The sequence below is a fragment of the Solanum dulcamara genome, chromosome 11 (assembly GCF_947179165.1).
Source record: "Solanum dulcamara chromosome 11, daSolDulc1.2, whole genome shotgun sequence".
Classification (NCBI taxonomy): Eukaryota; Viridiplantae; Streptophyta; class Magnoliopsida; order Solanales; family Solanaceae; genus Solanum; species Solanum dulcamara.
Window position 1 is genome coordinate 46605417 of NC_077247.1, and position 15057 is coordinate 46620473.

Below are 15057 nucleotides of genomic sequence, written 5' to 3' on the forward strand. Positions count from 1 at the left end.
GATTCACTTTATCAAAGCTCTCCTTCAAGTCTTCCCACACTAGATGTGCATACGATGCATAAACGATACCACTGAGCAGATTTTCTGACACTGTGTTCATGATCCATGAAAAGACGATTGCATTCACCGTCTCCCACTGTTCGTGAAGAGATTCATCAAATGAGTCCTTTGTGCATGTTCCAGTAATAAAGCCCAATTTCTTCTTTGCCAAAAGTGAGATTCTTATGGCCCTGCTCCAAACTCCATAATTTTCAGATCCGGTGAGTTTCACCGGCGCAAGCACGCACCCCGATGTGTCCGATGAGTGCACATATAAGGGATGGCCATGTTCTACAACCATCCTTTCATGCGATTGTGACGGATTTGCTAGTCGTTTACCATTCACCATTTTAGCTTCTCTCTCGATGTTCTTCAGTCCAAGCTTCGATTGATCTCCGATCCTTCACCGTTGTTCTTCAATTCGAGCTTCAGTGGCTGATTGATTCTTCAATCCCGCTCTGATACCATGTAGAAATCACCATGTTAGCAGCTTCAGAGCTACCACTTCTAGAGAGAAGTCGTCTTAAGAAGAAGAGAGTAAAGGTAGAGAGAGAGGAAAATGTTATTCTCATTCTAAAATATACATACATCTGCATACTTATATTTAGACTTGCTAAGTGTATTCTAACTTCAACTAACTCCCTGTGTGGGACCCACATCTAAAACAACCACACACACATATTATACTAACACCACTAACTAACACATTATTTACCAACTAACTATTATTAACACCATGTGCTTATATGTGTATAGCACATGTTAATATTCAATATTGTGTTTGATTGTCTGAAACTAATGAGGCTACATCATCTGACTCACACGTGTGGTCCGGTTTACACTCTTTTTTGTCCAACTTTAAATCTATGAACTTTTTAAACACAAAACTAACTGTCAATTTAATGACATTAATAATGATGCAATAACTGGACTGTAGTAAGCTATCCCTTTGTGACATCCAAGAATGATAGTAGTGAACCCTGCACACATGAAAAACGTCCTCCGTTTGACTTGACACATTCATTAAAGAAATAATTAGAGATAATTGTCAAAAATATACTGAAATTATTTCAGTTTTTGAGTTTCACACCTAAACTATCAAAAGCGTGAACTTCTCACTCCACCACTCCCCTTCCACTCTCCCCCCACCCCATCTTTTTATTTTCTTTAAATTTCTTGTATAAAATATTTTTAAAAAAAATTCATACTTCACCCCTCCCACCTTCTTCCTAAAAAATATTATTATTTTTATTTTTTTAAAAAATAAAATTATACTCATTTCATGATCTAACCCTTCACTCTTAATTTATTTATTATTTTTATTATTTTTCTCGTTCTGTGTTAGATATGTTTATAGGAAAATATTTTTTCTACTTGCGTACCAAATATAACAGAAAAAAGTATTTTATTTTAAGAAAAGTCTTGCGCCAACTAAAAAATACTTTACTAAAATCATGTGTATGTATCTAACACAAAACGAGAAAAAAAATTGGAAGTGGAGGGTTAGGTGGGGCGGGGTAATTTTTTTTTAATATAAAAATAATATCTAAATTATTATTTTAGGGGTGGTGGTAGGTGAGAAGATAAACTAAGAATTATTTTTTAAAACTTTCAAAATTTGGGGGGGGGGGGGGGAAGTATGGTGAGAAAAAGTGGTGGAGTGGATAATAAAAATATTTTATATTTTATTTTATAAATTTTTTTTGGAGGGGGGATAGTAATACTTTAATCTTTAATTTTAATTATTTCTAAAAATTTATTTATTTTTTGTCAATGTGGAATGTTTTGTCTATGTGAAGTGTGATGTGATAATTTTTTTTAAATGAAAGAGAGAGTGTAACACACACCGTGATGAGAGTGGAATAAAAGAGAGAGGTGTGTTTCTCAAACTAATAAGTGATAGTTTATGAGTGAAATTCAAACTCTCAATAGTTCAGGTATGAAACTCAAAAAAGATGGATAGTTTAGGCGTATTTTTGACACTTATCTCAAACAAGTAATAATATAGATATGAGAAAATAGCAGTTTTAGTCTCTGTATTATTGCATAATTTCAGTTTTAATCTCTGTGTTATTTAACTATGCACATTTAACCTTTAATTATTTGAAGTGTGCAATTTTGGTCCTTGGAGTTAAAAAAAGTTCATTATTTAACAAAATGATTATTTTGAAATATATAAAATAAAATAATTTAAAGGGTTGGTGATTCTAAACGCTTGAAGAATTATGCAGGTAAAAAAAATTAATTTTATAAAAATTAAATGTTAAATTTTTTAAAGAGTGAAAGTTGTTAAGACACCATTGATAGGATTAAGGAGTCTGTCCACCTACTAAACTCTCAAATGTAATCGTATTTGACCTTGATTAGTAACCATTGAGAAAGAGAGGAAGAACGAGTCGCTAAGGAATAAAAAATAGAGCATAAAACATTTGAATAAAATGTTGTTAATGAATAAAATATAATTTTAATTTTATATACATAATTCTTCAAGCATTTAAAATCGTCAATTTAAAATCACCAACACTTTCTTTTATTTTATTTTATATATTATCAAATAATTATTTTATTAAATAGTTAACTTTTGTTAACTTCAAGGACTAAAATAACACACTTCAAATAAATGAAGGTTAAATGTGAATAGTCAAATAACGCAGAAACTAAGACTGAAATTATGCAATAACGCAGGGACTAAAACTATTATTTCCTCTATAGATATTTTATCATACTATCCCTATTAATTGATATTTAGTGTTAAGTTTTGAAAAATGATTTGCAAAATAGTCTTTAATGATAAGGGTAAAATATGGGGGGAAATATGTAAAAAAAAATTCTTAATATTTTAAAAGTGACAAATAAAAATAAAAATCTATTTTAAAAATACGTGACTAATAAAAGTGAACTGAGGAAGTATTTATTATTAATACAAACAACAATAACAACATATCTAGTGAAATCCACAAGCGGGATTTGTTATTAATAGGCATTCCTTTATTATTTTTAAAAGATATTCCAAATTTAATTTTAGCTTTTTAAATTGAAAAAATGGTTAATTTTTTGAACTAAGAAGTTTTGTCATGATCATTTCAAATTGGTTGATCACATCCAAGTGCCTCATAAATTAGCCCTTTCCTTTTGTCTTTGAGCTCTAAAAGTTGCAACAACTATTATTTTTGCCCCCCTTGAAATTGCGCATTCCTTTTATAAGTTCTTTTAACATATATATATATTCAACACTCCCACCTAGTAAAATAAGTGCGTAAAAAAAAAAGTTTCATGTACGAAGCTATAATAATCATGTCGCTGAATTAAGGATATCTTCGTTCCCCTAAAATTAATGATCTCGTGACTTGTTAAATATAGTAGAAAATATAAAAGGAGAAGAGATTTTTTTTTCCAGATGGTATGATTAGTTGGTTAAATAATGTTAAAAGTTGAATCATACTTTTTGTTTCATATTACTTGATCTCTATTGAGTTGAAACTTTTTAATAAAGTTTTACTTAGAGATTTATTATTTTAAGGAAAATTACACCTAATAGATCAATTGTGAAACTATTTACCTAAATTGGACCCAACTCAAACTATTTACCCTTAATAAATTCATGATCCAAACTATTTATCATATTACCCCACTTTTATCCTTTTAATTTCGCGCATGACGTCAGCATCACCGTTTCTCTTTGATACCATCAGAGTATATATACTATGACGATATCAAACAGTTTCTTCTTGATACCATCCAGTTTCGCTGAAGCACTGTGTCTTTCTTTTTTATACAATCAGAGTATATATATACTCTCATGGTATCAAACATATATTTTTGTCAGTGCCCCTTCCCTTGTTCCTCTTTGATACCAAATAATTTATCAAACAGCTTCTTCTTGATACCATCAGAGTATAACTGATGGTATCAAGAAGGAAGATACAGTGTTTCAACGAAACTGTTTGATACCATTAGAGTATATTGTATACTCTCATGGTATCAAATGCGCAAAATAGTTTAAAATAAGGGGTATGAAAGTAATGGGGTATCCAATGGTAAATAATTTCCCTTTTTGGAGTATAACAATAATTATTCCTTTATTTTATTGAATTAAGCTTATTAATAATAATGCATTAAAGATCTAAATTAAACTACTATTATTTTATGTAATTATTTAATACTAAGAATAGTATATGAAATAAGTAATAAACTCTATTGATTTACAAAAATGAACAAGTATAATAAACTATCTATTTTTGAAATAAAGGTCAATGAAACGATAGAAGTACTATACTAAATGGACGTGTAATACACTATCGAAAATTATTAACCCAAATATAGGGAAACATGGGGCATGGTGCATCCTGACTCCCACGTCAAACAATTAATGAATTGCATCAAAATCAATATGGATCTAAATGCAAAATCAATAAATCGAAGATTTAAAAGGTAAAAGTAAAACTCTATGATCTGTGAAACAACCCTTGTGGGGGTGTTCTTGATAATATACAAAGTGAATTAACATGTGACACGGGGTGGTAAGTTGCAACTCAAAGAGACTTAAAAATTTTAAAACAGTTAGGCGTTTATACATTATATTTTTCCTTTTTCCATTTGGGCTGATTGCAATTTTCTCAAGATCCATATAAGGAGCCTTCATTTGACCCTTTTGACATTTGACTTTGTTAACAAATTCTTGTTATAACTTTTGACGTATCATTCTTTCGTTGTAGAAAAAAAGTGCCTAAACTTTGTGGATATTCAGGTCATCCGTCACTAGTTTGTTGCTCAATCTCCCTTTTTAGAGTTAAAAAAAAAAAAACATCTTTTAAACCAGAAGCATGCATTTCTTGTTCCTTCTTGGGGGCGAGGTTTCCAAAAAATGCATATAGGCTCTTCAAGTTTTGATAAATCAAATAAGGTACCTAAACTACGAGATTGGCCTATGTACTAGACCCTACGAACAAATATAATTATCTTACCCAAGCTTTCTTAGATACTAATATTCGATTTGGACTTGAAATACTTTATTTATGTATATTAATGTTAACCTAACTTGTTTTGGAGCAGTGATCGAGCTTCTAACAAGTCAATTTTTTTTAATGCTAATTTTAGCGACTTAAGATATTTGACCAAATTTTTAGAGAAAATAAGTGTATTTAAATAATAGAAAAAGGTAGATTTTTTTTTCCGGAAGTACTTTTAAAACGTTGATCAAATACAATTTTCTGCTCTAATATCAACAAAAAATTTATCTAAAAATTGATTGTGTAAATGCACCAGCAATTCTCTAATAAACAAAAACATACTCTTTGAAATATGCAGATTTTGAAAAATTGGCGACATATTAGTTTGACCCTAAGTAGTTTTTGGGAAAAATTTAAAAAATATTTGGAAATTTGTGTTTGTCCATATAATTTGTCATTACTTGACAAATATATTTGGCAAAATCCGCAAGTTCCCTAGTTTTTTTAGAACTTGGGAACTTGAAAAGTTTTAAAAATTTAAAAATTATCTCAAATTTTTATATTTTATAAAAACACTATCATTTATTAATTCCAACTAAATATTTATCTACCAACTTACTCCATTAATATGATCAACCAAGATTTTATAAAAGAATAGTTTGAGCGACAAGATTTGAAAAAAAAAATTTGCTTTTAATTCGATTAATGTATTACTTTTGCCTATAATGTTGTTTTGTTGTTGTTGATTGTTGTCAATTATGTTATAATTTTTTTTTAACTGAAAATGTTCATTATAAAATGATAACACAAACTTATGGGTATTTTAAATAATTTTTAAAACTTACAAATACAAAATAATATTTTTTGAAATTTCACTAAAACTTAGAAAAATTTGTGTCAAAATTTCTCCCAAGAATATTTGGGAACTTGGGCCAAACGGCACCTTAATTTTGAAAAACTTATGGGGTTTTCCAGAATTAGAAGAAACCTCAAGGGTCGATGTGGAATTGTCGCAAACATGTTCGGCTATGTAACAGTTGTTTATAAGAATAGAAGAAGTTCACGTATTCCTCTCCTCCTCCTATGTAACTGACACATTGCATGTGCTCTCTGCTCTTCTTGTTTCCCCCCCCTACAAATTCTTCTTCTCTCTTTTCTCTAATACTAATACTAATCCTTTTCTTTCACCAAAAGTCAAGACATAAATAAAACAAACTTTAATTTAATTAAAACCTCTTAAAATTTCAATCTCACCTCCACCCCCCGGGTCAGGCCCCTACAAAACCATTCTTCTTATATCACAAACATGCCTACTAGTAGTAATTTTTATTTGACTTACATAAAGCTAAGGTTCTTCACTAAAGTCAAGCGGTTCCTTCAGATTAAGGCAAAATCATTTCAACCGTCTGATCATCAGCCAAGAAACGATTCAGAGATTTTGATTGTGATTGAAGAAAAAAAGGGTATAATGGGAAAAGAGGGTGATAAAGATAATGGGTGGATGATTTTGCAAAAATCAGTGAAGAAACTTCACTTTGGGAGCTGGAATGAAAAAGAGGTGGCCGTCGAAGAGATTAAAAAGTTGGCTAAAGAGGATTTGAAGAGGCGGAAATTCATGGCGGAGCTCGGCGTTATTCCGCCGCTTGTAGCCATGGTTGCTGGTCCTGATCAGGCGGTGTTACGGCGGCAGAGATTGGCGGTGCAAGCACTGACCGAACTTGCCAATGGTTCTTTCACGTAAGTTTATCTATTTTATCAGTTTAAATAATTTATCACTCTTTTATGTTAATTCATTTTTTTATCAATTAACTTTCATTTCTACTTGGCTAACAACATGATCAAGTTTAAATGGTAGTTTTGATGTTGCACTACTATATGTTTATATTTTTTTATTGATTAATTCAGATTCGCATCGATACAGCCTGCTCTTTATTAAAAAAAATTCAGATTTAAATCCGAGACCTCTAATTGATATATGTGTATATAAACTCTTAAAAAACGCCAAGAATAAGAACCATGAATTTATAATGAATTGTCATTTTATTTTAATGTGAGATTTTTTTGTCGGATAAAAGGAACAATTAGCCAATTACTAAAAGTGGAATTCAGTGTTTATTCTCCTACATTTTATTCCATATTCATGAATTCAGTAACTGATTAAATAATTTAAATTGCATTATTGATTTCGGAACAGAAAAAGAAGTTTATATCTGTATCATGATTTTTTTTTCCTCATAAATCTTTTTATTACCAAAAATAAAATCATGAATTACAATCTTGAAGATCACTAAGGTTAAATTGAATAAAAGAGACAATAGATGAATTTAACCCGGTAATCTAATTAAGCTGAGTGTAAAAGGCTCTAACATCACCCTCATAAAAAAAATTAACTAACATTTATCATATAATATTAATTAATTTGGTGAGCTGAAATTTTTGGTTGAATTTTTTATAGTGATTTTATTATACGGGTTTTCGTCGTAGTACAAGTTCATCCCATTAGGCTAGTGGGCTCATAGTGACCACTTTCCGTGGCCAATTTTTGACTTAAAAACCCACTGTGTGGCACGTGAGCTTTGGTCTTGGGAATATCCTTTCAAGTGCCCAAGAAGTTCATGACTTGTAGTACCTCTTATGATAGACAGCCATGAAATTTTAATACTCTAGTAACATTAATCCAAACAAAATAAAAAATTTCCAATCAAATCTCACAAGTTATTGTAAATGTTAGATGATAATCTAAAGTTTTGTTTGTAAAGTTGAATAATATCCAAAGAAACATTTGAATCGAGACTAGTAGTGTTGTCAGGAAGGAACTCAATGGTTATATTCACACTACTTCTTAAAATAAAGACAAGATATAAATGATGATTTAAAAAAGAGACATTTGCATTAATAAAAGCCGCCTTCATTTGAATGCCGTAAATATATCGGTGACTTGGAAAGCAACTAGCAAATGGATTTTATCAACTTGGTTTTATTTATAGCCATTTTATTTTGGAAGCCTTAAAATTGCAAGGATAAGTTAGTTGAGTCAACTTGACTTTCTAGCCATAACATTTTATTTTATCTGAAAAAGTCTTGAATTTGTGGTATGACCACATTCTTAATGGTAATTATGAAGAGGGTTGAATCCACTCTATGGTCATAGAGTATAGTTTCTTTCGCCTTATCTTTTAACATATCTACTTGGAATAAATTCATGAAAAAAGTTATCATGATTATTCTTAACATGATAATGATAACATTTTTCTTTTGCTTGTTGCTACTGCCTCTTTTATATCGTTTTTTGAGATTCAAGGTTCTATCGAAAACAATTTTTACCTTTTACAAATCTTACTTGCGATATTACACTAAATTTGTTGTTGTTGCAACTGCGTTCACTATCTAGTACAATCATTGTGGAAGCGACTAGGGGTTATGTTGAGGAACATTTTTTAATTTTTATGGACATATTATTTATTTCTACCTTAGCTTGTGTTACATAATATTTATTAGCCGATGTAATCAAAGTGTAGTGGTTCATTAATTAAGAAATAGGGAAAAAATCTACTTTTGTTGACCTTCTGCTCCTAGCATTGATCTGGTTAGCAGAATCTTATTGACTTCTCACTCTCAATAATTTTTTTAAAATTTCTCTGATTATTTATTTTGAGGAGCCCTACATGATTGGGAGACCCCCCACCCCAACTTTAATTCCTAACCATTTTTCTATCATCTTCCAAGCTGTTGGTTGACCAATAAATTAAATATCACCAAAATTGGGTCCCTAAAGCTTGATTATATTCTATATTTCTGATTTGGCCATGTTATTGGATTTGAATTATTTCATAATTCATTTGTTTAACATTGTTCTGTTTTCTTGGTTCCCCTTTTCAGTAACAAGGCACTGATAGTAGAAGCAGGAATCTTATCAAAATTACCTCAAAAAACAGACAACTTAGATGGAAACACAAGGCAAGAATTTGCAGAATTGATCTTGTCTATATCATTATTAGCCAACACACAATTCAATATGGATTCTTCAAGAATTATTCCATTTGTAGTCAGCATTCTTGATTCATCAAATTCAAGTGTTGAGACTAAATGTACATGTCTAGGCACATTGTACAACATATCTTCTGTGTTGGAAAATTCCGCCAGTTTGGAGACTAATGGAACAATGACTACTCTGTTGAGGTTGTCTTCATTGAAGGAAGTATCAGAGAAAGCACTAGCCACATTGGGGAATCTTGTGGTTACCCTAATGGGAAAGAAGGCGATGGAGGAAAGCCCAATGGTGCCCGAGAGCTTAATGGAGATAATGACATGGGAAGAGAAGCCAAAATGTCAAGAGTTATCGGTGTACATTTTGATGATTTTGGCTCACCAAAGTTCAATTCAAAGGGAGAAAATGTCCAAGGCTGGTATTGTACCAGTACTTCTTGAATTGGCATTGTTGGGTAGTTCTTTGGCTCAAAAAAGAGCATTGAAATTGTTACAATGGTTTAAGGATGAGAGGCAAAGCAAAATGGGGCCTCATTCAGGGCCACAGGTAGGAAGGATGCCTATTGATTCATCACCAATGAGTCCAAGAGCTATTGATGAAAGCAAGAAACTGATGAAGAAAATTGTGAAACAAAGCCTTTATAAGAATATGGAAACAATTACTAGTAGAGCCAATGGGGGTAGTGATTCTTCAAGGCTCAAGTCCTTAGTTGTTAGCTCAAGTTCTAAGAGTTTGCCTTACTAAGAATATGGATCTTTTAAGCATTTGATCAAATTAACATCATCTTGCACCACTTGTGCAATGTTCTACATGAATTGTTAACTTCTTTAGTATCATATGAAAATAATTGTCCTGAAGGAAGAAAAATTTGTGATAGAATAACCATACAACAATAGTCTGATGACGCGTTCCAATATGAGGAAGCAGAGGCGAATCCATGGTTTGAACTTAATCACTTCTAATTTGAGATTTTACCACAATTCATTTGAGTTATAGGTCGAAATCAATTGTTTGTATTTGTTTAATAATTTTTAATACATATAGAAGGTTTGTGTTAAGGGTATTGAACTCATACCTGCCCTTTTACATATGTCCTGGTGAAGAATTACACTTTCTTCCGTCATTCATGTTTATTTATATAGTTTTTCCTTCCCTCCCTGCTCTCCTGTGTGATGCTACATTTGGGCTTTCAAAGATAGAAATGGATTAAATTACAACTGTGTATACATTGGGTGGTAGGAGGAGAACCTATACATTTCTAAGTTTGAAGTGGTTTACCTATATTTAATTATTTTAATCTAACTCTTGTACTGTCTTAATTTACAGGTGTAGTTAAAATTTGAAAATATATTTAGTGGCATTGGGCAGGTTCTAAAAGTAAACTTTTAGTGTTCAATATGCATGAATTCTGTGGTAAATATTATTTACAAAAACTATAACTAAACACAATTTCATCTTCAACTTTAATTTTCTTAAATAAAGTGAAAAAAATATTTGCAGTAGTATGTGGTAGCTGATATGTGGATTTAATCTACTCTCTTTGATCACTTTTACTTGTTTAATATCAAAAAAATACAATTATTTTTTCTAGTTTCTTCTCAACATTAATTATTTTTCAAAATCTAAGACTACATGTCAATTAATATGAGTGTTATGATAAAAAATACTCATATTAATTATTATTTTTTAACAGACATATGAAATTTGAATGGATAGTTTATGATATTATGTAATTATTTATTTTGAAAATATTATTGAATCGTATATTTTAGATAAAATAGTCAAAGTAGATAGTTTTGCTAATTTTTTTATTTTTTATTTTTTTAAAAAAATACGTCCAATTCTGGACGGTGGGCCCTTGTCAGCTAGTACTTTTTTGGTACACCCAAACTAGGAAGCATGGGAGACATATAGTCCTACGTCTACTAGATTTCTACTGTATGACGGACTCCTCCTCCTATAATTTCTCAAAAAAAAAAAAAAAAGTTTCTCTTCTACGGAGCTTCCTGTCTCCAACGAATTGTAAGTTATGAACTTTAATTCTAGAATGATCAACTTGTTTTGTTTCATTAATCTTTTGTTTTTGTTGTTGTTAATTAATCATCTGCCCCTTTAACTGAATGTTGTGATACTTTTATCACTGTTCATGAGAATTATATTATGAACTGCTTCGTTCTTGCTAAATTGTTTCTTCTTTCAAAACACTAAAGACGGAACCTTTTCAGAATTCATTAGTTGCATCAAGTGAACAAGGTAAGAAGTATATCTGTTTCTTTCCTCAAATATTTGATTAACATTGAGACTCCTGTCCGTCCAATTTTAGTGTAATTCTATTTATTGGGGTTTCCAAGCTAAGGACGTTTTATATAGTCTCAGTGATGTTTCCCAAGGGATCAATGTGCTAGTTTTGGGATAATATCACTTGATGCCACACATTGTCTTGTAGTAAAGAAAACCGGTGATCCTTGAAAGTAAAAACTAATTTTCTACTGAAGAGAAGGTGCATTCAACGAAGAGTATCTAAACGTGTGGTATAGTGCTCAACAAAAGTATTTGAATGTCAGATAAATCTCATCTTCCAATTGTTGTCTTTGTATTAACACACTTAAAGATGCATGTAGCGGAGATGACGATGCTCTGATGGATGTATGAGCATAATAGGAGAGATATGATTAGTAATGAAGCTGTACAAGGCAAGGTAGGAGTGACCTCTGTGGCGGAAAAGATGAGTGAAGTGAGACTGAGATGGTTCGTACATGTGAAGAGTAGGTGCTCGGATCCTCCAGTTAGGAGGATGTGAGAGGTTGATTGTAGAAGGGAGTTAGGAGAGGTAGGTGTAGGTCGAAAAAGAACCAGGGAAAGTTATTAGACAAGACATGACTCAACTTGAGCTTTTTGAGGACATCACCCTAGATATGGTTAGCCGCATGTCTTCTTCTCTGTGCTCTACCACCCGTGTATGTAGTAGTATTTAGTAAATGTGTAGTTTCTTATTCTTCTATGTGTTCTACCATCTGTTGCAACATCACTAATATTGACATGGATGTAGTAATCTATACATCCACATATGTATTTTATTCATCAGAGAGTTGCTCAGCCTGTTGCTCAATGTGATTCAATTATACAAGCAGTTTCTTATTTTTCATCCGGTGTACCACTACTGTTCATACGAATTGATTTGAAGTGAAGGTTATGGTTCTTTGGCCGTAGAGCAGGAATTTTGTTCGTGTACTGACCACTCTAATCATTCAGATATTTATGTTCGTAATGGATTTTACAAGTAGAGGCAGAGCCTGGATTGACAAAATTGGCGAAAAGTTTGAAAGTCTGTGTTGTGAAGTTGATGCTAGATCTCAGGTATCATTAGTTGGCCTTCCATATATCTCAAGTGCCATTTTCTTTCTTTGGCTTTTAGTCTGTTACTTCTTTTAGCTTTCCTTTTTCTCGGTCTTGTTTTCCTTTGCAAATCAAATTGGAATATCCAGAGCATTACATGTTGGAGGACATTGCAATTGGTGCTTTCATGCACATATATGCACAAAATACACGGGCATACATTTCATCCAAATTACCGCCTCTTTGGTATTCTTATTAGTCTTTCTGTTCCTGCAATAATAATGGATCTACGGAACAGTGTAGACTGCAGCTACTATTAATTGTGGTATCATGAAAAATCTTCGAACCTCTAGTTTTTTTTTGTGAGTTCTGGATATTAAAATTAGGTTTCTGCCAGTTTATGATGCTCCTTGATATGCTTTTGTTTAGTTCATTAATTGTGTGTTGGCAGGAACAATTTAATTTTGTTGAAAGTCAATTCCAGATAGCGGGTGCAAATCTGAAACAATTTTGTATAGAGGTTATTCTAGAAGTACTCCCTGCATCTTTGTCAGGTGCCGAGGAGGAGACCAGTAATTTATCTTCAGAACAAAATAGAGAAGAACAGAATCCAGCTTCTGAGCTGTCAAACATCAGTGTGCAAGACGATAATAAGGATGAACTTTCCTGTTCAAACTTGTCTTCCCTGAAGCTCGCTGTGGAAACCATGGAAGGAGTGTATGTTGATTCATCACTTCAGCCACAAGCAGATAAGGCAATGAAGATGTCTGTTGAGGATTGGGAAAAGGTACTCTGTTTTACTGGTAAAAGTTCAGCAGTAGTTGCTTCTACTGAGGAAACTTTAAAAAGGACATTAGCTTGTGAGGGTGATAAAGGAGTTGAAGTTCCTGCCAAATCTTCGATAATTGCATCATCAGTTGAATGCCTAGAATTTGATCCTTTTATGCAAGAGGGGAAAACTATAGATTTCACAGATCATGATCCTAACACTTCGAATGTTCCATCATTAACTTGTTCAATTTACTCTACTGAGTCACAAGAAAGTGCTTCTCCCGATTTTGATGAAATAAATTCTAATGCAGCACTTCCAGCAGTATCAAATGGTATGTATTCCCAAGTCTTGAGACTAGAATATCTTCTTGTTGGTTGTTTATGATGCTAATTTTTCCCTTTTCTGTATGTGAAACTACTTAAAAGAAAAAAAGATTGTTGTACAGGAAACTACATAGAATTGATAATTGACTTGTGCTGACCTAACCACCATACTGCTATATCTTTTTTGTCTGGACTTTAGTAATAACTTTGAATGCTTGTTTGGCTCATTTGGAGGCAGTGGAACAGTTAGCATTGAAGCTGTCACTAATACAATTGAATTTCCTCTTGTTTTTGACTTCTTTGTGTTCTTTCTGTTGAATATTGATATATTCTCATTTGATTTAATGAGCTTGTATGATGGATGGAAGGTAGGAGCTGAAATGGGATCTCCATTTAACTGCTTAAGCTGATGACTTAACACTGACCCAGTATAGAAGATCCTCTTCATATTTTCATAGCATTTCCCTACCAAAAGAACTTCCTTTAAGGTAGCCCTCGTTATGTCTGGCTCTCCTTTTAGTTCTAGCTGTGTTTATTTTTTGAGTCATTAATGTTGTGTGCGTTCAAGTTCTTTTCTTGGTTAAGCTGTCATTCCTTGTTGCACATGCCTAAAGGAGAAGTGTAAGATTGAGAAATCATTGGCCCCGTTTCTAATGGATAAACAATGCAGGAGCGTCTGTGGATCATCTTGTAAATGAACCAGCCATTGACTCGGTTCCTGAAGTGGAGTTTGATGGAAACTGTGTTCTGGTGGATAAGGATGATTTTTCTTCAGACTCTGAATTCCATGGAGCTGATATCTCTCACAAGGTCTTGCCTCCTGCCTTCCCCCTTATTTTATATTTCTGCATTAGATGCCGCTTTTTCTTCTTACAAAAGTAATTTGTTTCGGCTCCTTCATGTTACCTTCCTTTTGTTTGCATGTGTGTAGTCATTTATTTTGTGTTTGGAGGTTGGGGTTGAGCATGCGCTTGGGGCTAATTGAATATGGAACGTTATAACATTGGACACAGTATTTATCTTTTGCCTTTTTGAGAGTTTGACTTATGATTGTTTTGCTTGCAGAAAAATATGCCAAGGCTAAAGGTAAAACCAGGAAAACAGAGAAACAAGAACGCGACCAAATGTGAGGATCTCAGTGTGGAATTAGAGCAATCAAATGCAGAGTGCAAGACAAAATCTTGTCCAAATGACAAGTTGGAATTGTCACAAGAAGGCTTTTGTGAATCAGATTGGGAGATCATCTAAACAGATGAGCTCCAAGTAAAAATCCAGCAACAATCATCTAGGCAAATAAGCTTCAAATGAAGCTCCAGGAACAGTTGAGAGAGATTTAGTAAATAAAGCTCCAAACGGAACTTTGTTAACGGTTTTTTGACTTTCTTTAGGCAAATCAGATTAATCTGCTTATTCAGATTTCTCATTGACTTTAGTTCTCGAGATGGATGCTTTATATTTTTTATTGATGAGTATAAGTAATTTTTTTGCCTCGGTTATTATCTTTTTGTTATTAGTAATTTTGTTTCATGTATCGTATAGTAATTCATCCCTTCCCCGGATCCTGCGCATAGCGGGAGCTTTAGTGCACCGGACTGTCATTTTTTTTTATCGTATAGTAATTCATGTTACTAATGGCCAATGAAGCTTTGA

At 32.5% G+C, this 15057-nt stretch overlaps 2 protein-coding genes across 3 annotated transcripts; both read left to right on the forward strand.

Annotated features, from left to right (window-relative positions):
• The first annotated feature begins 6078 nt into the window (after window positions 1-6078).
• Window positions 6079-10039, forward strand: LOC129875245 (U-box domain-containing protein 7). Its single transcript, XM_055950699.1, has 2 exons — window positions 6079-6725; window positions 8868-10039. The coding sequence occupies exons 1-2, from the start codon at window positions 6295-6297 to the stop codon at window positions 9718-9720; spliced, it is 1284 nt and encodes a 427-aa protein (XP_055806674.1). The 5' UTR covers window positions 6079-6294; the 3' UTR covers window positions 9721-10039.
• An 862-nt stretch (window positions 10040-10901) lies between these two features.
• On the forward strand, window positions 10902-14903 carry LOC129875218 (uncharacterized). 2 transcript variants are annotated; one of them, XM_055950663.1, is made up of 5 exons: window positions 10902-10998; window positions 12229-12333; window positions 12764-13415; window positions 14078-14217; window positions 14473-14903. In XM_055950663.1, exons 2-5 carry the CDS (start codon window positions 12235-12237, stop codon window positions 14653-14655), a joined length of 1074 nt encoding a protein of 357 aa, XP_055806638.1. In that variant the 5' UTR covers window positions 10902-10998; window positions 12229-12234; the 3' UTR covers window positions 14656-14903. The 2 variants fall into 2 exon arrangements, with proteins under 2 accessions (XP_055806638.1, XP_055806639.1); XM_055950664.1 differs by lacking the exon at window positions 10902-10998 and adding an exon at window positions 11138-11229.
• The last annotated feature ends 154 nt before the right edge of the window (window positions 14904-15057 follow it).